Here is a 24,191-nt window from a genome sequence, read left to right as displayed (position 1 = left end):
TTTTCGATCTAGGACTGCCGTTCAGGCAGTACAATCTGGTATCGAGCATTAATCGCTGGTAGTGATCCCGTCAAATCTAACGGCATTGATAGCACAACATATAGGACATGTCGGAGCAATTTTAAGCATATTGCTTAATTGCTATTCTATATATGCAATGCAAATTATATTAATGCCATATTTCTTAGGTGTTCTTTTAATGTACTAGCTTTAACCTAACTTTGTGTAAAACTTCCTGCAAATGTCCATATGAGAGTTTTGAAAGGGTTCTCTTCACCATGGATAGTTGGGCGGATTAGAAAACGACAAAGAGATTATATTGCGCAGGTTTATCGAGAGATTCTCTCCCTTACATCAAGCGCAAATAGTGTCTAGGGTCACCTAGAGAACTTTGGATATCCTCGACAAACAGGTTCCTTTGACCATAACGACAATGTCTTCAACGTACGTTTATATTTCTACACCAACGGCTTCGACTATCGCAATCAGGTCATCAACCCGAAAGGCCGAAAGCAGAGGGGATAACTACAAGAAACTATTCTGCTAACAAGCATATTGCGGATCCAACCCGTTATAGTTGATTGCATTCCCCTGTCTTGAGCAGCTCTTTTAAAAGATTGTAATATTTAACACACCTTTTACATCCAGAAACGCACAAACCAAGATCTCTTTAGCCTGGACCGTCCTGGATACTCTATCAACCAAGTTGTGTAGAGCCAAGTACGGATATACCGTTCCAGAACTTTTTCATGGGTTTTCAACAGAAATGACGTTAATGTGATGAGTCGAAAGGCATTAGGTGTAAGGACCGGACGCTTATGGGGTTCTTTTAAAATTTTGAAATTTTCACCAAAATAGGCAATAATAGTAACCTTTCTTGCTGCAACGAAGCATGATTTATACCATTGGTAATATCTAGTCTTCTGACAACATAATTTGGTCTTCTGACAATAAAATTAAGTCCTCTGCTAACAGTATTTAGTTTTTTAGCGGGAGTGTGTAGTCTTTTGTAAGAAGAATGTGCTTCATTTACAATATCTAGTCTTTCATTAGCAATACTTAGTCTTCTGCCAGCAATATCTAGTCTTCTTCTACCAACAATATTTCGTCTTCTGGTAGTAATGTGAAGTCTTCTGTAAGAAGAATCTGCTTCATTTGCAACATCTAGTCTTTTATTAGTAATACTTAGCCTTCTGCCAGCAATATCTAGTCTTTTTCAGCAATAGAGGTGTTTAAGTTTATATTTTCTAATAATTTTCCAAAATACTGCCAAGCCACTATTAAGCTACGGACACATTTCACTAGTGGACACGGTCCTGAGAGAACTGTCTGAGAGAAAGCTCTCGGAGAGATAAAACACACAGTAAATATTCAGCTTTTTCTGCCTCGTCTGAAGTTTGATCCTCAGCTTGTCGAATGTGGAAGAGGTGGTATTTTAGGAGCGCATGGTCAATCTGGAAACCTGAGAACATTCTTAGATCCTCTTTGCGGAGGCATAAAATCTCTTTGGTTTTGTTTTGCGACTGAGTTATCATACTCTTCGCTTGTCTGTGACCTGGAAGTTCTTTCCAGCGTAAGGCTACCTTTGAGGCCTCCCAACTGTAGTTTTTTTCGCTTTTTTCGCCTCTTTGACCAGCTTGTCCGCCTTCTCATTGCCCTCAATGTCTGTGTGAGTTCCTCCCCTAATAGGTAGTTAAAAAGCAACTCACCTCTTTCATTTATGTCGGATCAAACAAAACACTTGTATATTATTCCTCCGGCTGTAGGCAATTACATCTCGCACAGTAGCCGGGGTGTCACTTGGTGTCACTTGTCAAAATTATAAACAAACTTCGAAATACGGAAGTCACCAAAAGTAACTAAATAGTTCGTTTTCTTGTTGATAGATGGCACCATCTAATAATTTATAAAAAAAATTAAATTTATTATTTTAGATCAACATATAGAACTCAAAGCGGAGTTCGTCACTCAGTTCCCGGAAGAACAAGTTCGATTATAAGCAATACCAGCAGTAGCTCTTTTAACGATGATTACAGCGATGACGAATTCGACGATGAAGATGACGAAGACAACATAGATGGTAAATAAATCTAAAAAACGAAATCTTTTTTTTATTTATTTCTTCTTGCAGAGAAAACAATTCACGGTATAATTCCAAGCACTGATTCCCCGAGATCAATCGGCATATCACACACCATATCAAAAACAAGCTCGACCAAAAGACCGAATCCCGATGATAAATTAAAGAAACGAAGTAGTCAAATTTCAAAGGACCTCTCAGATTTAGTCGTTTACGTTCAAGTGAGTACAAAATTTAAAATGTTAATCTTATTTATATTAATTAAATCTTTTTTAGGCGATAAAATTTCGCGGTCTCAACACAATCTCGCCAAGTTCTTCGGTGAAACAACGCAACCAAAGGATAATGTCAACATTACCATCGTCGTGTAGCTCAACGATTACTCCAACAGCAACAAACAGCGCGAATTCAACGTCAACAAACATCTCCTCGTCAACGGCATCTTCGGAATTAATGGAAATCCCTGTTTTCGATGAAAAAACGATCCCGGAAGTAATTAAACCAACTCAAAATCCAACCGAATCGCGAATAACAACCAAAAACGCCAACATAACAAACGCCGCGTGTTTCCAATGTTCATCAATTAACGAGAATACAGCGAAAAAATTGTGCCGAAAACAACCTTTAGGGTTGGTGGCGCACACGGAAAGTCAATTAATGCGGACTTATCCCGCCGCGATGAGAATTGATAGTTCTAATTTTAATCCGGTTGTGTTTTGGTCGTTTGGTATCCAATTGGCGGCGTTAAATTATCAAACTGAAGATATTTCGATGCAATTAAACACCGCGTTGTTTGAAACCAACGGGAGAGTTGGTTATGTGAGCAAACCGAACGTGATGTGGGATAAATTCCACGTTATGTATCGAAGATTTAATCCGTGGGATAAAGAATTCGATGGGATTCATTCGTCCATGTTCGTTATTAACATAGTTTCGGGACAATACGTTTCTGTAACGAATGTTAATTTAAGTACACTGGTGGAGATTGAAATTATCGGAATCCCCGTTGATTGCAACAAACAAAAAACGAAAATTTCCCAAAAGAATGCTCTAAACCCAATTTGGAATGAGTCGTTTAATTTTCGAGTTTTATTCCAAGATTTGGCATTTTTAAGATTCTCCGTTATCGACGCGACGAGTAATCATATGATATCGCAGAGGATATTTCCGTTGAAGAATTTACGACCGGGGTATCGCCATTTAAGATTAAGAACGCCTCAAAATAAACCGTTAAATATGTCAACGTTGTTTATTTACTCCCATATTGAAGAGGAATCGTTGGAAAATTCCAAAATCGAAACGATCAAGAAAACGACTTCAACGATTAATGAGTATAAAATAGCGACTACGATTTCCGGGACACCTCTATGTATTAAACGTAGGATGTTTTTTTTGATGGTTTATGGGGTGGTTTCGGAGGAACCTTACACAATTTTGAAGATAACCCAAGAAAGCACCACGCAAGACGTTTTATTATTAGCCTTACAAAAAATGAGTCAACAATCAGAAAAAATCAACGATTATATTTTAGTTGAAGAGGTCGCGCGGGGTTGGGAAAAAAAGGACCATCAACTCCCCGCGACACAACGCGTTTTAGATCTACAAGAGCGCCCACTACAAGCACAAAGCCAATGGAAAGGCGATGGGAGATTCATTTTGAAGAGAATGGGAGATGATCCAAGTTCAAGGGCGTGGTTATCATCGATAAGAAGTGTCGCATCGCGCGAAAGAGAAGCGAGAAAATCAGATTCAAGCCCGACTAATACTTGGTTAGAAAACGACACATTCTTAGTTTGTATTTATAACGTTTCCCCCCAAATTCCTTACGCGATCTTAAAAGTACCATTAAACGCGTGCTCTCAAGATGTTTTAGCGCAAGCTTTAGTCAAAGCGCGCCGATTAGAAGAACCATTAAACTTCGTCATCGTTGAGGAGTTAGAATTCGGCGGAACTAACCACAACATCCAAATTAGACCGCTAGATGATTTCGAAAACGTTTATAGCGCCCAATCGCATTGGCAAACAATAGGAAGATTCGTAATGCAAGAAAGATCATCCGTCGTAACCCCCACGAGTTTAAGAAAAAACCGAATCACCTCAAGTTTGCGATTAGCAACTTTAGACAAAATCAGTAAAAGTTTTATTTCTGCTAAAAACATTGCGAAATCACCAGTTCAAATCGCACTCAGCGATCCATCCTCATCGAAATTCTCAAAACCACCGAAAAACGATGATTCAAAAAAAAATTCTTCAATTAAACAATCGACAAGTTCGACTTCGTCAAATAACCAACAAAAAATTAATCGAAGTTATAACCGCGAAGTTCATTCCGAAGGTGAGACTTTAACCGAAGATGAAGAATCGAAAGAAAACGATTTGATGTCGACCGTTTCGAGATTAAAAAAAGTGTCGTTGAGGAAATTGAAAGAGTGGAAATCATGATTGTCAAACGATGACTGAGAAAGTGTTGGGAATGAGACGTTTTGGGAAATTTGGGAACAAAATAGAAATAATAACGCGATTAAATTCGCGTTGGATTATTTCGAAAAGATGAAAAAATAATAAAATAAAGATTGGCCGAAACAATTAAAAGATTAAATCCAAGTATAATCGAATCTAAATTCTTTTTTATTTCATCAAATGTGTGCCTTGAAAAATTTGGCATTCAAAATTAATTTAAAACTTAACCACCTAAAAAAAAATAAAACCAAAAATTTATTTTAATCGATAAAGAAAAAAGAATTCAATTATATTTGGATAATTTTAAAAAAGAATTAAGTACGCTTGGATTTGAAGTTATAATAACGTTTTAAAATTTTAAAATAAGCTCTATATTTATTAAAGAAAAAAAAAATATATTTCCATTTTTGCCTACCTTGTGATGGCTTAAAATTGCCACGAAGGTTTCAATGTTTTTACATATCCCAAAAGTACATAAACTTCTTTAACATATTAAAAAAAAAAATAAACCTAAATAATATAAACGTATAAAATGTTGTGTATAAATACTGTATTAAAGATTTTTACTTCTTACACCGTCTTATACGTTAGTCGTGTACCGAAAGATGGTTAATTAATTAATAAAATAAATGTTATTAATTGTATTTATTACCGCATTAATAAATTAATTAAATTGATAAAAATATATAGAATTAAGAAGTAGTGTTTCTAAGAAAATATGAGAGAAATATTGTATAAAAAAATTATGATGAGAAATAACTCTAATAATACTAATTAGTTGATAAGTATGTGAGGGATGAAACGTAATTTAATAAATAAATATTTATTGTTAAATAAATAATATCGGGTTAATTTTTTTCGCGTAGTACAAATTTTTAATTGAAAAATCACCATATACGTTCTTTTTAAGTACTGTTAAATCTAAACGATTTATAAAAACTTATTAAAATAATACAAATTGTCGACTTTGAATCTTATTTTTGTTTCAATTAAAACCTATACTACACTCTATTTTTTTTAATTCGGAGGAGTAAAATGAAGAAAAGTCAAGTTTACACAGAATATCACTATATTGTATATTTTTATTGAACTAGAACTAACACTAGACCTACAACTAGAATCATTCGGGTTTAGCCGTCTTGAGAGACGTGCGGCTAATCCCGAATGTTTCTAGTTCTCGGTCTAGTATTAGTTCTAGTTTTACACTAGCACTAGAACTAAAACAAGACCTAAAACTAGAATCATTCGTGTTTAGCCGTCTTGAGAGAGGTGCAGCTAAATGTTTCTAGTTCTCGGTCTAATATTAGTTCTAGTAGCAGTGGTAGGTGCGCTAGTTAGCATAAGATATAACTATATGTTGTATATTTTTATTGAACTAAAACCAGAACTAACACTAGCAGATTCCTCCTCATCATGTTTAAAATGGAAATATTGCAAAAAAGTCCTTCTGGCATTTCCTATTTCATTGCAAATCTAGTTTTCCATAACGTTTTGCAAATTTTGGGTTGAGCAAAATCTTTAATCAACTTAATTTGAACTGCACCAAATTTCTCATCATGCCTAATACAACAAATGTTGCAAAAAATACTTCTGCCGTCTCTTATTTCATTACAATACTAATTTTCCACGAGTTTTTGCAAATTTCAGGTTCAGCAAAGTCATTGACCAGTTTAAATTAAGTTGCAGCAGATTCCTCATCATGTTTAAAATGGAAATATTGCAAAAAAATCTTTTTGGCATATCTGATTTCATTACAAACCTAGTTTTCCATGATTTTTAGCAAATTTTAGTTTGAGCAAAATCTTTAATCAATTTAATTTGAACTGTACCAAAATTCTCACCATGCCTAATACAACAAATGTAACAAAAAATACTTCTGCCGTCTCTTATTTCATTACAATACTAATTTTCCACGAGTTTTTGCAAAATTCAGGTTCAACAAAGTCATTGACCAGTTTAAATTGAGCTGCAGTAGATTTCTCATCATGTTTAAAATACAAGTATTGCAAAAAAATCCTTCTGGTATTTCTTATTTTATTGCAAACCCAGTTTTCCATGATTTTTAGCAAATTTTAGTTTGAGCAAAATCTTTAATCAATTTAATTTGAACTGTACCAAATTTCTCACCATGCCTAATACAACAAATGTTGCAAAAAATACTTCTGCCGTCTCTTATTTCATTACAATACTAATTTTCCAAGAGTTTTTGCAAATTTCAGGTTCAGCAAAATCATTGATCACTTTAAATTGAGTTACAGCAGATTCCTCATCATGTTTAAAATGGAGATATTGCAAAAAAATCTTTTTGGCATTTCTGATGTCATTGCAAACCCAGTTTTTCATGATTTTTAGCAAATCTTAGTTTGAGCAAAATCTTTAATGAATTTAATTTGAACTGTACCAAATTTCTCACCTTGCCTAATACAACAAATGTTGCAAAAAATACTTCTGCCGTCTCTTATTTCATTACAATACTAATTTTCCACGAATTTTTGCAAATTTCAGGTTCAACAAAATCATTGACCAGTTTAAATTGAGTTACAGCAGATTCCTCATCATGTTTAAAATGTAAATATTGCAAAAAAGTCCTTCTGGCATTTCCTATTTCATTGCAAATCTACTTTTCCATAACTTTTTGCAAATTTTGGGTTGAGCAAAATCTTTAATCAACTTAATTTGAACTGCACCATATTTCTCACTATGTCTAATAAAGCAAATGTTGCAAAAATTACTTCTGGCGTTTCTTATTTCATTACAATACTAATTTTCCACGAGTTTTTGCAAAATTCAGGTTCAACAAAGTCATTGACCAGTTTAAATTGAGCTGCAGTAGATTTCTCATTATGTTTAAAATACAAGTATTGCAAAAAAAATCCTTCTGGTATTTCTGATTTTATTGCAAACCTAGTTTTCCATGATTTTTAGCAAATTTTAGTTTGAGCAAAATCTTTAATCAACTTAATTTGAACTGCACCAAATTTCTCACCATGCCTAATACAGCAAATGTTGCAAAAAATACTTCTGCCGTCTCTTATTTCATTACAATACTAATTTTCCACGAGCTTTTGCAAATTTCGGGTTCAGCAAAGTCATTGACCAGTTTAAATTAAGTTGCAGAAGATTCCTCATCATGTTTAAAATGGAAATATTGCAAAAAAATCTTTTTGGCATTCCTGATTTCATTGCAAACCTAGTTTTCCATGATTTTTAGCAAATTTTAGTTTGAGCAAAATCTTTAATCAATTTAATTTGAACTGTACCAAATTTCTCACCATGCCTAACACAACAAATGTTGCAAAAAATACTTCTGCCGTCTCTTATTTCATTACAATACTAATTTTCCACGAGTTTTTGCAAATTTCAGGTTCAACAAAATCATTGACCAGTTTAAATTAAGTTGCAGCAGATTCCTCATCATGTTTAAAATGGAAATATTGCAAAAAAATCTTTTTGGCATATCTGATTTCATTACAAACCTAGTTTTCCATGATTTTTAGCAAATTTTAGTTTGAGCAAAATCTTTAATCAACTTAATTTGAACTACACCAAGTTTCTCACCATGTCTAAAACAGCAAATGTTGCAAAAAATACTTCTGCCGTTTCTTATTTCATTACAATACTAATTATCCACGAGTTTTTGCAAATTTCGGGTTCAGCAAAGTCATTGATGAGTTTAAATTGAGCTGCAACAGATTTCTCATCATGTTTAAAATGGAAATATTGCAAAAAAATCTTTTTGGCATTTCTGATTTCATTGCAAACCCAGTTTTCCATGATTTTTAGCAAATTTGAGTTTGAGCAAAATCTTTAATCAACTTAATTTGAACTGCACCAAATTTCTCACCATGCCTAATACAACAAATGTTGCAAAAAATACTTCTGCCGTCTCTTATTTCATTACAATACTAATTTTCCACGAGTTTTTGCAAATTTCGGGTTCAGCAAAGTCATTGATGAGTTTAAATTGAGCTGCAGTAGATTTCTCATCATGTTTAAAATACAACTATTGCAAAAAAAATTCTTCTGGTATTTCTTATTTTATTGCAAACCCAGTTTTCCATGATTTTTAGCAAATTTTGGGTTGAGCAAAATCTTTAATCAACTTAATTTGAACTACACCAAGTTTCTCACCATGTCTAAAACAGCAAATGTTGCAAAAAATACTTCTGCCGTTTCTTATTTCATTACAATACTAATTTTCCACGAGTTTTTGCAAATTTCGGGTTCAGCAAAGTCATTGATGAGTTTAAATTAAGCTGCAACAGATTCCTCATCATGTTTAAAATGTAAATATTGCAAAAAAGTCCTTCTGGCATTTCCTATTTCATTGCAAATCTAGTTTTCCATAACTTTTTGCAAATTTTGGGTTGAGCAAAATCTTTAATCAACTTAATTTGAACTGCACCAAATTTCTCACCATGCCTAATACAACAAATGTTGCAAAAAATAATAATAATAATAATAATACTTTATTGGTGATAGCATCAAAGTGATTTTCACAGGTCATAAAAGAAAAGAATACAATAAACGCAAAAATGCAATTTTCAATAATAGTAAGTACACTAAACGTAGTAATCAGTAACAACAGGTAAGCAAAAGAACAAACAAAAAAGAGAGAAAAAGGCTTCTGGGAGGCGACACACTGGTCATAGCTAGTCATCAAAATCATTGGTCAAAAACTCCTCAACAGTATAAAAGGCCTTCGCCACTAAATAATTTTTTATTTTGTGTTTGAAATTGTTACTCTCTAACAATTTTATGTGTTTCGGAAGGACATTGTAGAATTTTATGGCAAAATAATTGACACCATCCCTGGCCCTTGCCGTCCGAGAATAGTCCGTAATTAAGGTATCACCTGCCCTTGTGTGGTAATTATGATAACTATTAAGAGTTTTAAATTTGGAGATATTACCCTTGATATATAAGAGACAATGGAGAATATAAAGCGAAGGGAAAGTTAGTATCTTATAATCAATGAAATTGGCTCTACAACAGTCCCGAAAACCTAGACCGGCCATAACTCTAACACATCTTCGCTGCACACCAAAAACACGATCCGCATGGGCGGAGTGACCCCAACAAGTTAACGCGTACGATACGTGGCTGAAGAAATAGCCGTAGTATGTGTTCATCACAACATTGAACGGGACAAGGTCTCTCAGTCTCCGAATGACGAATACAATGGTATTCAGTTTTTTCGTCAATTGGTCAATGTGGGCCTTCCACGTCAAACCAGAGTCCAGATAGACCCCCAGGAACTTGACCGGCTCCGAACACGACCTGAGACGTTTAAGTGAAAAGTTTAAAGTTTGTGTTTTTTCTCTATTCATGCTTAGTCTGTTGGCCTGAATCCAATTTGAGATGCAGGCTTGTGACTCAGATATGCGGTGATGCAAAGCATCGGCATCTGTTGAGGAGACCATTACGGTTGTATCATCAGCAAAAAGGATGAGGTCGGAATCATGGGGAATGTTACTGGGTAGGTCGTTGATAAATATCAAAAACAGGAGTGGCCCCAATACTGAGCCCTGAGGTACACCAAACCTAAGTGGAAGACGACCGGACTCTAGACCGTCAAGGGAAACATACTGCGATCTGTTCGTCAAATAAGATTCGAGAAGATTTATGCTGCTGATGTCCATATTGAAGGCACTAAATTTACGAATTAGTAAGTCATGAGAGACGCAGTCGAACGCCTTTGTTAAATCATAAAAAGCAGCTCCCGAATAATTATTGGCTTCGAAGCCATTCTGAACAAATTGTACCAAAGTGCGGATGGCGTCCGATGTCGATCTATTTCTTCTAAAGCCAAACTGCGGCAATACTTCTGCCGTCTCTTATTTCATTACAATACTAATTTTCCACGAGTTTTTGCAAATTTCAGGTTCAGCAAATTCATTAACCAGTGTAAATTGAGATGCAGAGATTCCTCATCATGTTTAAAATGCAAATATTGCAAAAAAAATCCTTCTGGCATTTCTCATTTCATTGCAAACCTACTTATACATGATTTTTAGTAAATTTTAGTTTGAGCAAAATCTTTAATCAATTTAATTTGAACTGCACCAAATTTCTCACCATGTCTAATACAACAAATGTTGCAAAAAATACTTCCGCCGTTTTTTATTTCATTACAATACTAATTTTCCACGAGTTTTTGCAAATTTCGGGTTCAGCAAAATCATTGATGAACTTAAAATGAGCTGCAGCAGATTCCTCATCATGTTTAAAATGGAAATATTGCAAAAAAATCTTTCTTATTTCTTGAGAAAATCTGTTTTTCATAATTTTTTGCAAATTTTGATTTAAGTAGAACTTCCGAGTCTGTTAATTTGAGCTGCATTGCATTCCTCTTTGTTTATAGCAGTGAATATCCAAAGAAAATTATGTTTATCATTTCCTATTTCTTTGGAAACCCAGATTTTCTTTAATTTTTGCAAATAATGGGCTAAATTTCTGATCAATTTTATTTAACGTCCATCATATACCTCGTTATCTATAACAACAAATATAGAACGACAACTACTTTTGCCAGTTCCGACTTTTTTACAATATGAACAGAATTTTCTATGAACTCTACTTTCAATAGTAATTTAGCGTTAGATTGTTGTATATGTTTATCAAACTAAAGAAACTAGAACTAATATCATTTGGGTTTAGCCATAATGAGAGATGTGCAACTAAACTCGAATGTTTCCAATGGCAACATCTCGAATTTTCCTAGTGTAATTTTTGCTTAAAACTGACTGATAGCAACCCTTCTTTTTGGCGCTTCAATTTGAAATGAAGAACAAGCTTCAGGTAAATTGCTATGAGGCCTATATAAAGCAGTGGTTCTTAACCTGTGGGTAATTACCCCTTCGGGTGTAAAATGTCAATATGGGATGAGTAACCGAACCACACGTCGATTTAATTTTTACAGTACTGTATACACTGTGTATACACTGAAATGTGTATACACTGAAAACGGAAGATACGATGTAATTAGGGGAATCCCGAATTGATCGACTGTCGCATTTGTATAAACACGTGCTTCGGTGCGAAGTTCCGAATTGTATTTAGTTTGAATTTATTGCTATTTTAGAGAGCTTATTAACAGCTCGTATTGTTTCGTTTACAGTTGGGCAATTATAAAACAACCCATTTATAAAACTTTTTTGCTTTACTTTTGACAATTTTTAGCCATTTATTAACTAACAGTCACGATATTATCTTTTAACTTGTAGTTAATACGAAGTATATAGAAATTGTAATAACATAACTAAACAAAATAATAACTCAAATTAATCATATTTAAGGTAAGTGAAATTTTAAATGAAAATTAAAATAAAAAACGAATAATAATAAAATTGGAAACTATAACTTAGCTTATCTTGTAGTTTACTGAAGTTCTCGGTTAAGGAAACTTGGACTCTTCAAAGGAATTGGAAACAATAATTCTTGATTGGATTGGAAAATTCTTCGGAATGGTATCAATTGGATCAGGAACCAGTTAATTTTCTTTTTTAATATTAAAGATGATTAATTTTAATTCGAATAATCTTCTTATTTAACTTATTAAAATAATAAGTTTTCTATTTTTGAGGTTATGTCACAATTGTGTTTAAGTAACCTAACTTTTCTTTTGGTTATTTAACTGAAGGAGGACAAAAATTAGCGTACGCTCCTCGCCACGTTCGAAATCACACTAAAATCTACCAGTTTCGTTTGTTTATTGCAAGAACGTTATAAATAACGTTTTCTGATTGGTTAAATTCTTCAACTTGAAATTCGTAATTTAAATTTCTCCGGTATTGCCAACTTCGAAATGTCAAATGTCACCAATTAAATTTAATCAAAAATTATTGAAATTTCTATTTTAATAATATTTATGCATGAAATGTTGTAGTTTTATTGCTTTAACTTTGTTTTGTTGATTTCGGAACATTTTCTTTTGGATTTCAACATTCAGCTTCAAAAATATATTCAAATATTTAATCTACGGATTTTCGTCCAATTCTTCATCAAAACTCCCATATGATGGATGGTTTTAGTTCTTGGCATGCTAAGATTATCATTTTCAATCGTTTCAACCGCACAAACATGAATTACAATAAGAAATTAGTGAAAAATGAAATTTGAGGTTATGTTAATGTCAAAAATTTTACAAAATTATTTCGTATCGACTTTATATGGATTAAATACAATAAAAAACGTAAACAGTCAACAATACTTAATGAATTCTAACATATTTACAACATTTTATTAATACAAAAACAAATTTTTATAATTATTATTCGTAACATATCCCACGATTATGCAAAACTTCAATTCCTTTCATTTTACTTAATCATTTTTTCATCGTAACCTCAATTAATCAAATCAGTTCTTACTTGAGCTGCGAATTTCACAAAAAAGAAGGTAATAAATTATTAATTTGGGATAAAAATCAACAAGTTTCTTTAAGACATTAAACTTTTAATAATTTTATTTTACAAAGAGAAATCCTAATAACAGAGAGAATTAAGTTAACGTTAATTAATTTTATAATAGTACACACTAAAAAAAAATTAAAAACCCAAAACTAAGATGAAATTAATTGTAAATGAAACCAAAATAAATGGAAAATTATGGATGATTAAAAAAATAAAAAAAAGTAAAGAACAATAAAAACGTACGACAGATGCTAAAAAATAAGGATGAGTTTAAAGAGTACAGAATAGTCATAGTCTTAAGAAAGAATAGTCTCTTTTTTTGTTTTCAAAGTAATCAAAGAAAGCGTTTTTCTTTGGAGGTTATCTTCACCAACTCACTTCAAAACTTCCATATATCGAGAAAAACTTCTTTTATCTCAATATATCATCACCATTTAACCCATTTTTATGCCAAATAATTCTTTTTCATCTCTTTCCTTTAACACTCCTCTTCCATCTCCCATAAAACTCAACAATTCCCTCCAAATTTACCCCGGCCGTTTTCGCCAAACCAACATAACTCAGTTTATTCTCAACTTTGTTATTAGCCGTCTCGTTAACGTTTGAATTTCCCACCAAAAGTGTTACTAAATTACTGGCACCTTTTTGTTGTTGAGCCAAATAATGACAACATTCAATAATTTGAATGAAAATTTGCGTTTCCTTGTCGCGTTTTTTCGGATAGACAATATAAGGAATTGGAGCTCGCTCTTGCGGTCTTTGACATCGGAAAAAACGATTCCCTTGATGAAATTGCGATTCTAACCAACGAATCGCATCGCGAGCTTCTTGTTTTTCCGATTTTAAATCATCCAAAGCTGAAACAACTAATTTTTTTAATTAGATTATTTTATTATTAAATTTATGGGATTTTCAAACCTGCTGATGGGACTAAAACGATGAATTTTCTTGAATAAACTAGCTGCTTCACCATTTGAGTGTGTAATATTAATGAATCGGCGTCTATTACTAAATAAGGTGAAAGCGATGGTTTTCCTTTAACTCGAGTCTCTAAATCTTTTACTTCAGCTGTTAACCAGAGTTGTCCCATATGTTTCATTTTTAGGAGTTGACTTTTTGGGTCTAATTTATTTTCACCGATTGATTTTTTAATTGGGTCGAAATTTTCCACATCTATTTCACGTTGTATCTACCAAATAACATTTAATTAGTGTTAAGTTCAAAATTTAATCCTGGAACTGCACACTGGGGTCTGAGATACCCAGCACACCATTGGTTTAAGCAGTAGATACACCTGTTAGTATATAGAGAGGGAGAAGAGAGAAGATATGGCAAGATTAAGATATTAATAAGTGTAGCGGCAACAATAGCGATGAAGAAGACATTTTCTGATGAAGATCCGGATTATATTGTAGAGCAATCTCTAGCTACACAGAAGAAAGTGGCAAGGACGATGACGAGGTTGAGACACAAAGTCACGTGCCCGTTCAAATTTCATGAACTAAAATGTCATTCTTCTTTCCACAATGCATCATGACAATAGTATCAATTAACATATACATAAACCAGTTATCATTCATACATACAATGAAACAAAGGTTGGAACAGACAGTTTTGACCAATAATGTTTTTTAGCAACAACAAAAAAATACAAACGTCATTTAGGCCCACTTTTACCACCTCTTGATAAATTTATCCGGTCTAATTAGGTGACATTATGACATGTTGTAATTTCTTATGTATTTGCATCGAATAAAGATTATTATTATTATACTTTGTTCATGACTATTGTTGAAATTGATTCCATAAATTTATTTCAGAATAAAGTTTAAACGTCAATGTGACATAAATTCAGAGTTACCAACTATAACTAACTTCACAACAATTTGTCAAAATTAAACGTCAATTTTATGAAACGTCATGTTTTTTTTACAAAAATTAATTAATTTATGCTTAAATCATACCAAAATAGTTATTTTTGATACCAGATAGGAAAATGGCACTTTTGCATTCGACAACGAAAGCTTTTTTTGCGAGTTTTAGCAAATGCAAAAAAATTAAATGTCATTTCATATCGACTAATGTCATATCGACTTAACCTCACATATTGAACAAATGTACTATTATAAATTTGCATTTAAACATGAAATGAAATAATAAAACAATTAAACGTTGATTATTTTGTGTTTATAATATGTTCATAACAATAAATTAACAATTAATAGTAACAAATTCTTTAATTGTCGTAGCTGGACGTAAGTCTTTTACGTCCAGGACTTAGTATATTAAAAAACTAGTTTCGTAAGATACGCTTGAAATGTACGAATTCGAATAATATAAATTTTGACATTGTAGGGAAATAATATAGTTTGACAATAGTACAACATAGCAGTTGGTAATACCGTAACACTTGAAAATAGAAATTTGAATTGACAATTAGACAATGTTTTTTACTGCTAAATACCTACATATTTCCCTAAATTGTTAAAATTTATTTTATTTTTGTTAAAAAAAAGCATAAAAACACGTTCCATAAGACTTAAAGCACTCCTTCATTAAAATTGTCACATTGACAACTAGAAAAATTAATGGCCCAATGTCACCAACTTGAACTGGTTCCATAAAATATTACTAAAATCTCATTACAGCACCCGTTTGAGTACTGTAATAGCTTTCATTACCGTCGCGAATTACAAAAGACTTTTTGAATAAAGTTTAAACGTCAATTTTCCAGAATTAAATGTCAATTTTATGAAGCGTCATGTTTTTATTATATTTTATTATATTAATTTATGTTTAAATCATACGAAAAAAGGAATGTATTTACGTTTTTTTAATTTCAAACCTTTAGAAAGTCCTAAAAAATTAAATTAAATTGACGTTTTTTAAAATTTTGACGTTTGAAATAATTATTATTAATTTGTCAAGTAAATTACAAAAAGATGAATGACTACCCTTTAGTTTTAGAAAACTCATTAATAAGGTATATATTATAAGGTAGGCGTGGACAAATTTATTTTTTTAAATAAATTTTTGAATAAAGTTTAAACGTCAACGTGACACAAATTCAATGTTACCAACTGTAACCAACTTCACAATAATTTGTAAAAATTAAATGTCAATTTTATGAAACGTCATGTTTATTTCACGAAAATTAATTAATTTATGGTTAAATCATACGAAAAAAGGAATTTGTTTACGTTTTTTTAATGTCAAACCTTAAATTGACGTTTTTTGAAATATTGACGTTTCAAATAATTATTATTAGTGTGTCAAGTTGATTATCCACCGCTATTCTTCCATAGATTAAATAAATATATATACTTATATAGATGGCGTGTTCTCCACCTTTAGATTTAACGCTGTTTTTAGTTGTGACCCGCGATACCAATGGCGCTAGTGAACATGCGCGGGAATTTTTAAAAATCTTTCAAATTTGATTTCCTTGATTTTTGAAAACTTCATGATAAAATTAAACAGAAACAATTTTCGCTTATAGCGAATTTGTTTCTGCAAAATTTCAACATACACAGTTATCAAAAAACAATTATATAGTGTAACAGGTATTATAATGTTAATAATAAAACAAAATTTGATAAAATAAATTACATACAAGTAAAACAACAAAATAAAAAAACATATAAAATGAAGTAAAAAAAGTATGTAATAAAAAACTATAATTAAATTACAAAATTATTTTATAAATAAGCACAATTCACTTGGTTGTTTGGAAAAAGACACATATCAACCCCTGATTTTATTTCTTTTAGTTACTCACTTCATTAATCAATCTTAACATTAACAATACTTTCCTTTTCAATCTTCTTGTCACTCACTTGTCACTATTCGTTATAAATAAACTACAAGCCTGCTATAAACAGTTTTTAGATTATTTCTTAGACAACTAAAAATCAAAAATGTGATCATTAATTCAATCGGTAAAGAAGCTGTTCTTGTGTTGTATGCTATCAGCGCCAAAGGTATCACGGGTCACAACTAAATTTATTATTGATGCATGCTTATACGGAATTAACACAGCATGTATTCTTCACTCTGTGAAAAATGACCACCCTTTTTAGAAAGCTCATTTATAAGATACATACAGGGTGAGTTTTTTTCCATGTTTAGTATGGAGATCTCGAAAACTAGCGGAGATAGAGAGACGATTAAATAGGGAAAGAATTGTAGTTTCATGAACTCAATTTAATGAGCCTTTAATTTTTGGGTGAAATGCATGGCTAACTAGATATCTCGAAAAAAACCGTTTTTTTATTATATCGTTGGATATCTATGGTTCTATTATTATTGATTTTAGAAAAAATGTGTAAAGGAGAAATTTGTAGAGTATTATATGTTTAATAAAATAGTCTCACTAATCTTTTTATTTAAGCAATAATTTTAGAGTTATGACACAAACTTGTAATTTTTCTAATGGAAATCATAGTTGGCCATGACTTTATAAAAAAGGCCTATTAATAAATAAATTATAGCCATTTATTCCTTTAATTTGCAATTGTTCAGGTAGTACGCTATGGAAACAATTGATAGATACGTTTGGTTATGACAGCTTAAGGCAAACGTAAGTTTCCATGGTGGCCATGCGATTTTTTTTCTCGAAAACTATCGTACGAAAAAATTTGAATTTTGAACAGGTGGTAACCTGATGTGTTCTTAATGAGTGGCATATTTTATTTTTTCGATATTCCATAGAGTTTCGTGGAAAATCGCGGTTTAATAAGACGCCGTTATGTCGAAAACGGCTGGGTGGATTTCCTCGCGGATTTGACCAAAATATGTCAAATAATGTCGGTTGTCGGATTCCGTTATCAGTTTTTCAAAATTTGAGCTCCCTAATTTTTTAAGAGCGATTTAATGGAATTACAAATTAAAGAGAAACCAATCAGAACAGATGGTGCGTCCCAGACAGGACGTCGCGCCTTATTTCTTTATGGAGGTAAGATAAAGGCGCGACGTACTGTCTGGGGCACACCATCTGTTTCGATTGGAAGGAACCCTCCTCTCCCCGCATAGCTTATTTCTGTTTGTCTTTAATTTTTAATTCCATTAAATCGCTCTTAAAAAATTAGGGAGCTTTAATTTTGAAAAACTAATAACGGAATCCGACAACCGCCATTATTTGACATATTTTGGTAAAAACCACGTTAAAATCCGCCAGGTCGCTTTCGAAATAACTTAATTATATGGAATATTGAAAAAATAAAATATGCCCCACATTAAGAACACATCGGTTTACCACCAGTCGAAATTTGAAATTTTTTCGTCAAATAGTTTTGGAGAAAAAAAATCGCAAAATAGACAAAGTTGCTGGCACTCTCAAAAATCGGGTACTTTTTTCACTTAATTCGCGATAAGTTCCAAATTAACATGTGATACGCAGAAATGTTCACTGATTACAATAAACTTTACCGCAATTTTTTCCATCGTGCGGTTACGAAGATATCGATCTTTAAAGTGAGTATTTGCACGGATAGTAGTTAGATATGCATTTTATCCAAAAAAACAAAAAGCTCATTAAATTGAGTTCATAAAACTGCAATTTTTTCCCTATTTAATCGTTTCTCTATCTTCGCTAGTTTTCAAGATCTCCATACTAAACATGGAAAAAAACTCACCCTGTATTATAAGATAGTTGTGGATAAAAGTAGTTTTTGAAAAAAATATTTATAGCATCTATGTTATAAAGCAATAAAATCGAGGGTGAAAGTACATGAAATTAAATTTATAAGTAACTTATTAAATTTAATAAGTAAGTAAACATGGAAAAAACTCACCCTGTATTATTTATAAGGTAGTTGTGGACAAAAGCAGTTTTTGAAAAAAATATTTATAGCAACTATGTTATAAAGCAATAAAATCGAGGGTGAAAGTCCATAAAATTAAATTTATAAATAACTTATTAAATTTAATAAGTGTGCAGTTCCAGAATTAATTTAGTAAAAAAGTTAGGTTAAAATAAAGTGACATTTTAAAAATGTATAGTGCAATCAATTTAACCAGGTAAAATCAATTTTTTAAGATCACACTATACATTTTAATGTGTCACTTTTGACTTTTACATTAACATAACCTCAAATTAAATTTTTATTAAACTTTTACTTACAATTTCATCAGTTCCATTCGAAAAGATTTCATCTTGTTTAGCAACGAACAATTTAATTTCTTTATCGTAAACAACACCGGTTTCATGAACGGTCGTTAAATACTGTCCGAAACTAACCGTTTTAATAATTCTTAAAACGTTTAGTTCTTTATCGCCCAATTCGACTTTTTGACTCAATTTCCAATCGATTTCCCGTTGATTTTCGCTTAAAATCTCGATCCCTTTTAACATAACATCTTCGGGCAAAGCCAATTTTTTAACATTTTCTTTTAAAAATGTGTAATTTAAGTCTTTGTTATTGTTAAAATCGATGTTTATTAAATTGATTAAGTTAACGATTTGATGTAGGAGGGATCGGGTTAATTTCCCGCATGATTTTAATATTTCAACGTCGGTTTTTAAATAATCGTTAAATATTATAATCGATTGTAATAAAGGTTCGTCTCCGATTATCGATAATAAATCGTTTAATTCCAAAAGTTTTGATTTTTTTAATATATCTTCTTGGGTGTTTTTTATTCCGTCGTTTGAGCTTTTATCCGATTTATCATCGACGATTTTTTCTTTAATTTCTTGATTAATTTCGTCTTCATCGAATGATTCATCAGAATCATCTTCTTCCTCTGATTGATTCGAATTTAAACTTTCGTTGTCATCATCATTATTATCATCGCTCAATTCTTCTTCATCATCATCATCCTCAGAATCGGAATTAATTAATTTTCGCCTTCGTCTCGTTCTTTTAACCGATTTTTTTTTCCTCGAATTTTTATTTAACCATTTTTTTAAATCTTTTAAATTATTTTCCGGCGGGGGTAAAGGAAAGTTTAAAATCCCTTCTTGAATATGATTAATTACAGTTGAAACTAATTGGGAGTAAACTGCCAAACTAAAAGCTACAACGCTCGACGTCATGGACGAATTTGACGATTGCAATTTATAAATACAAATTAAACAAATTGAAACGATTTTAAAAATGACGTTGTGACTTAAATAATTCGGTGGGTTTGAGTCTGAATCGATTGTGTCGTTTGTATCGACACTTTCTGCAGTGAGTGGTTTTAAATAATTCATACATTCTTGGAGATCGACATTGGCTTGGTGGCATAAATCGTAAATACGATTTACCTTTTTTTCAAACCACCACACCTCAACTAAATTTAAAAACCTACAAATGAATCTTTTGATGTAATCAGACGGTTCTAATTGGATAATAACATCGCTTTCGGGATTCTCAATGGGAAATTGGCTCAAAATCGTCGCGTTTTTCTCAAATAACCTAATCAAATTATTTTCTGTCCCTTCAAAAGCGTTCCGACAACACATTGATCTCAAATAATGATAACTCGCATCTAATAAATTATTTCCATTATTCGCCAAAGTTCCCATTTGATTATGAGGCATTCCAAATTCAGGTTTAAATAAAAGGGCTTGAGAATAATACCGAATCACTAAATTCTGATCCCAATTTGGGTATAAATCTAATTTGTATCGCGATAAATCGCCTAAATACACTAAAGATCGGTGTACAGATAAATTAGCCCACTCAATTATCTCTTTTTCAATCACCTCCGTTCTTTTTAATCGCCCATATTCTACATTTCCAACAAAATCGACAACCCCGTTCAAATCCAAATCGAATTCTTTGCGTAATCGTAGAATATAATGGTGATAATGGCCAATTCCGGCGTTTATGTGGCTCTCTAAACTCGATTTTTCTTCCGATGTGTATTCAGATTTCTTTAATTGCTTCGCGGCAACTACTACTTCATAAAAACCTTTTCGCCATAATAGCTCTTCACCTTTTCGACCCGTTAATAATGGGTTTGTAAATATTAATCGTTCGCAATAATCTTTAAATTTACTTCGTTGTACTTGAACGCTTGGTTTGAAAAGGTCCGAAACGTTTCTTGCACAACTTCGAGCATCATCCAAATTCTTAACATGTTCCCTTATGTATCTAATAAAAAAATAATTTTTGAATTTCCCGCCTTTTTAAACGTCATAAATGACTTACCTATACAATTTTTTGGCATGTTCTTGCCCCTCCTTTTGGTGGACATCGCTGGTAGCGTTGTAAGATTTCTTCATCTTAACAACGTAAAATAGAAGAAAACGCTTGCTCCGTTTTTTCTGTAGCGTTACATTCTCCGTGGGGCTCACCGCGGTCAAGAGTTTAGCAGCTGGACGGATAAACGGTCGGTTTTGGGTGATACTTTCCTACCTTTTACGGCACGTTGCATCCCGGTCATACTATCGCTGGTACTATTAGTACCGTTTCTAACATTACCATCGTCAATTTCGGGACAAGACGTCGACACCATCACATCAAAAATCCCTTAACGGAATCATTAACACCGTCACACTTGCTGATGGCGTTTTTATTGAGAAGAAAATTGCGCACCCGAGCATCTGTCGGACGGAAGTTGTACTTTAAAAATTTTGGATGACGTTTCTATGCCATCTATTTGAATTTTGTTATTTATTTCATTAATTTATTTAAAATTAATTAAAAGCCTCATTATTTAAAATAATAACAAAAACATCATTTTTTGCATTTTAGATATAGTATTTAATTATTAACAAATTTTAGGAAACATGCACGAGCGCCATCTTTGATTGACACATCAAAGTAAGTAAAAATGTATTTTTAAAATATTAGTTTCATTATATTATCTTATATTTCACATTTTCGCGATGTCTCAAATTACTTTTTGATTATGGCAAAGTTGAAAACGTTTTAATAAACGCAGTTTAGGTTATAATTAACTCTAATCTTCGTGTATGTTTCAGTGAGGTAAAATAGATGGCACTAGCAGTTCTATAACTGTCAAATTAGGAAATTAGTTTACATGTTCAAATTAAATCGAATTTATTAAAAAAACGAAGCTATTTCGTTCCTTTAAAAACATTTTAAATGTAATTCTCGGGTGGTTATTTATTTATAATTTATAATTAATTAAAAGCCTCATGTATCAAAGACCGATTCATGAAGCCTGTGTATTCGAGCCAAAATGGCGGGTTGATAGCTTGTCAATGCATGTTACCACTTATTTACAAAAATAATGCGGTCTTGTTGCCTTTGGAGTTACAAAAATAGCAGTAAAAAGGGCTTTCGACCCTTCAGAATACCACAAAAAAAAGAAAGGAAATTTGGCTTAATTTTATCAACAGAATGACATAGTTTTAAATTTCCCACTTGACTTTCAAGCCAAAATGGCCATGAAATGGTCATTGGAAGAATTGACATTTCTATGTTTTTGTTTATACAGTGTATTTCACTTATGAAGGAATACAAGATATAAAATAAAATTTAAAAAAAATTAAAATATAAAGCGAAATATTAACGGTTAAAATTTTATTATTTTTAGGTTATCCAACTTGACTCTTGACTCGGTTACCATGGTGATTAAGATCAAAATATTGCAGATGCTTCTTAAAATTGAAATTGAATTAAGTTTTTTTAAGGAAAAAGTCTTATTTAATTGGTTTAAAAGGCTGTATTTAACTCAAAATTGGTTTATCTAGGGAATTATAAAGAAGGTAAGTGGATAAAATCATAAAAAGATATTTCTAATTTATTTTTCTTAATTAGAATCAATTTAAATTAATTACAATTAACGAATTTGTTATGAATGCGAGATAATCGTAAAGAATTCGAATTGTTTTAAAATTAATAAAAATTAGGTTAGAATTGATAAAAAAATCGGAATAAAATTTTATTATTTTAAGGTTATCCAACTTGGCTCGGTTACCATGGTGATTAAGATCAAAATATTGCAGTTCTTGTCAAAATTGACGTTGAATTTAATTTTTTTTAATGAAAAACACATAATTAAGTGGATTTAAAGGTTGTATTTAATTCAAAATGGGTAAATGGATGAAATTATATGCAAGGTAAGTGGATTAACTCAAAAAAAAATATTTTTAGATCAATTCAAATGTACAAGAATTGGATAACAATTAATTCAACTTTAATTTTATTATTATATTCGTAATCTTCATAAAACAACCTTTAAATTGAGTCCAAACTTGACGCATTTATCTCAAAAAACCAAAAATTTCGAATTTTCAACTTTTAATTTTGACATATTTGTCAACTTCATAAAAAATCCTTTAAAATGAGTCCAAACTCGACATATTTAACTTTAATATTAATGGAAATACGATCACTTCCGGTTTGAAACGTCAACGTCAATTTTGACATATTTGTCATCTCAAAAAACAAAAAAGTTTGAATAAAAAACGTTAAACCCGAAGTTAGAAACAATGAAGATAGTAATTTAATATTTAAATATTAATACCAACATTAATTCTTTATTTTTTTTATTGTATTTTTGTTTTTGTGATAAATTTTATAAAAATTAAGAATTTGTCAAAATGACATTGACATTTCAAATCGGAAGTTGCTTATATCTCGAGTAATATTGGAATTAAACGTATCATGTTTGGGATCATTTTAAAGGATTTTGCACGACGATTACAAATATGTCAAAATTGACGTTGACATTTGTAACCGGAAGTTGACCATAACTTCATTAATATTGGAGATAAATATGTCGTGTTTGTACTCATTTTAAAGGATTTTTAATGAAGATTACAAATATGTCAAAATTGAGGTTGACATTTTAAATTTGAAGTTAGTTATCGTATAATAGACAAATGGACGGCTTTAAAGACGGCTAAACCTGAATGTTTCTAGTTTTATATCTAGTGTTCGGAACTCGAGGTACTTCGAGTGAACTTAAATCTCTACAAACAAAGTGATAAGTGAATTTATATCAACAATTAAGTTGAATTATATTATATTGAACATATTAAAGCCATCAATTACATTATTTTTGAATTAATGCGCTGTATGGTTGTCTATAAACCTAGACATTCTCTTATGTACAAACCTTGAGGGTTTGCATAGATGAAGATGGTTTTAATGTTTTTATGGAGCTTTTTTTAAACTAAAATACTTGATGAATAGTTGATGAGATGGTAGTGGTAGGTGACTTTTCTGTATCCCTTGTTGATTTGATCTTTTCATCTGGTAGTTTGCTTGTTGTTAATTGTAGTATAATTGGTCTTAACTTTTCGGACCATCTTGTGAGCTATCTTTGATCTGGAA

General features: G+C 31.6%; 2 protein-coding genes across 7 annotated transcripts in view; one reads left to right on the top strand and one right to left on the bottom strand.

The window, feature by feature from the left end:
* The window catches only part of LOC111423536 (1-phosphatidylinositol 4,5-bisphosphate phosphodiesterase epsilon-1-like), a 169,523-nt gene extending 164,011 nt beyond the window's left edge, over positions 1–5,512 (top strand). For all 6 annotated transcript variants that reach the window (XM_071195455.1, XM_071195454.1, XM_071195457.1 and 3 more), the window contains 3 exons: positions 1,935–2,080; positions 2,132–2,301; positions 2,357–5,512. In XM_071195455.1, coding sequence (XP_071051556.1) covers positions 1,935–2,080; positions 2,132–2,301; positions 2,357–4,522 — 2,482 coding nt within the window. In that variant the 3' untranslated portion in view covers positions 4,523–5,512. The remainder of the gene's footprint in view (positions 1–1,934; positions 2,081–2,131; positions 2,302–2,356) is intronic.
* A 7,815-nt stretch (positions 5,513–13,327) lies between these two features.
* LOC111423533 (Smg5 nonsense mediated mRNA decay factor) lies at positions 13,328–21,473 on the bottom strand. The gene is made up of 4 exons (XM_023056773.2): positions 21,093–21,473; positions 19,076–21,035; positions 13,873–14,143; positions 13,328–13,820 (listed from the first exon to the last, which is right to left on the bottom strand). The coding sequence occupies exons 1-4, from the start codon at positions 21,164–21,166 to the stop codon at positions 13,420–13,422; spliced, it is 2,706 nt and encodes a 901-aa protein (XP_022912541.1). The 5' UTR covers positions 21,167–21,473; the 3' UTR covers positions 13,328–13,419.
* Between the last annotated feature and the right edge of the window lie 2,718 nt (positions 21,474–24,191).

This window comes from Onthophagus taurus, chromosome 3 (assembly GCF_036711975.1).
Source record: "Onthophagus taurus isolate NC chromosome 3, IU_Otau_3.0, whole genome shotgun sequence".
In the NCBI taxonomy this organism is placed as follows: Eukaryota; Metazoa; Arthropoda; class Insecta; order Coleoptera; family Scarabaeidae; genus Onthophagus; species Onthophagus taurus.
This window is presented reverse-complemented; position numbering and strand designations above follow the sequence as displayed.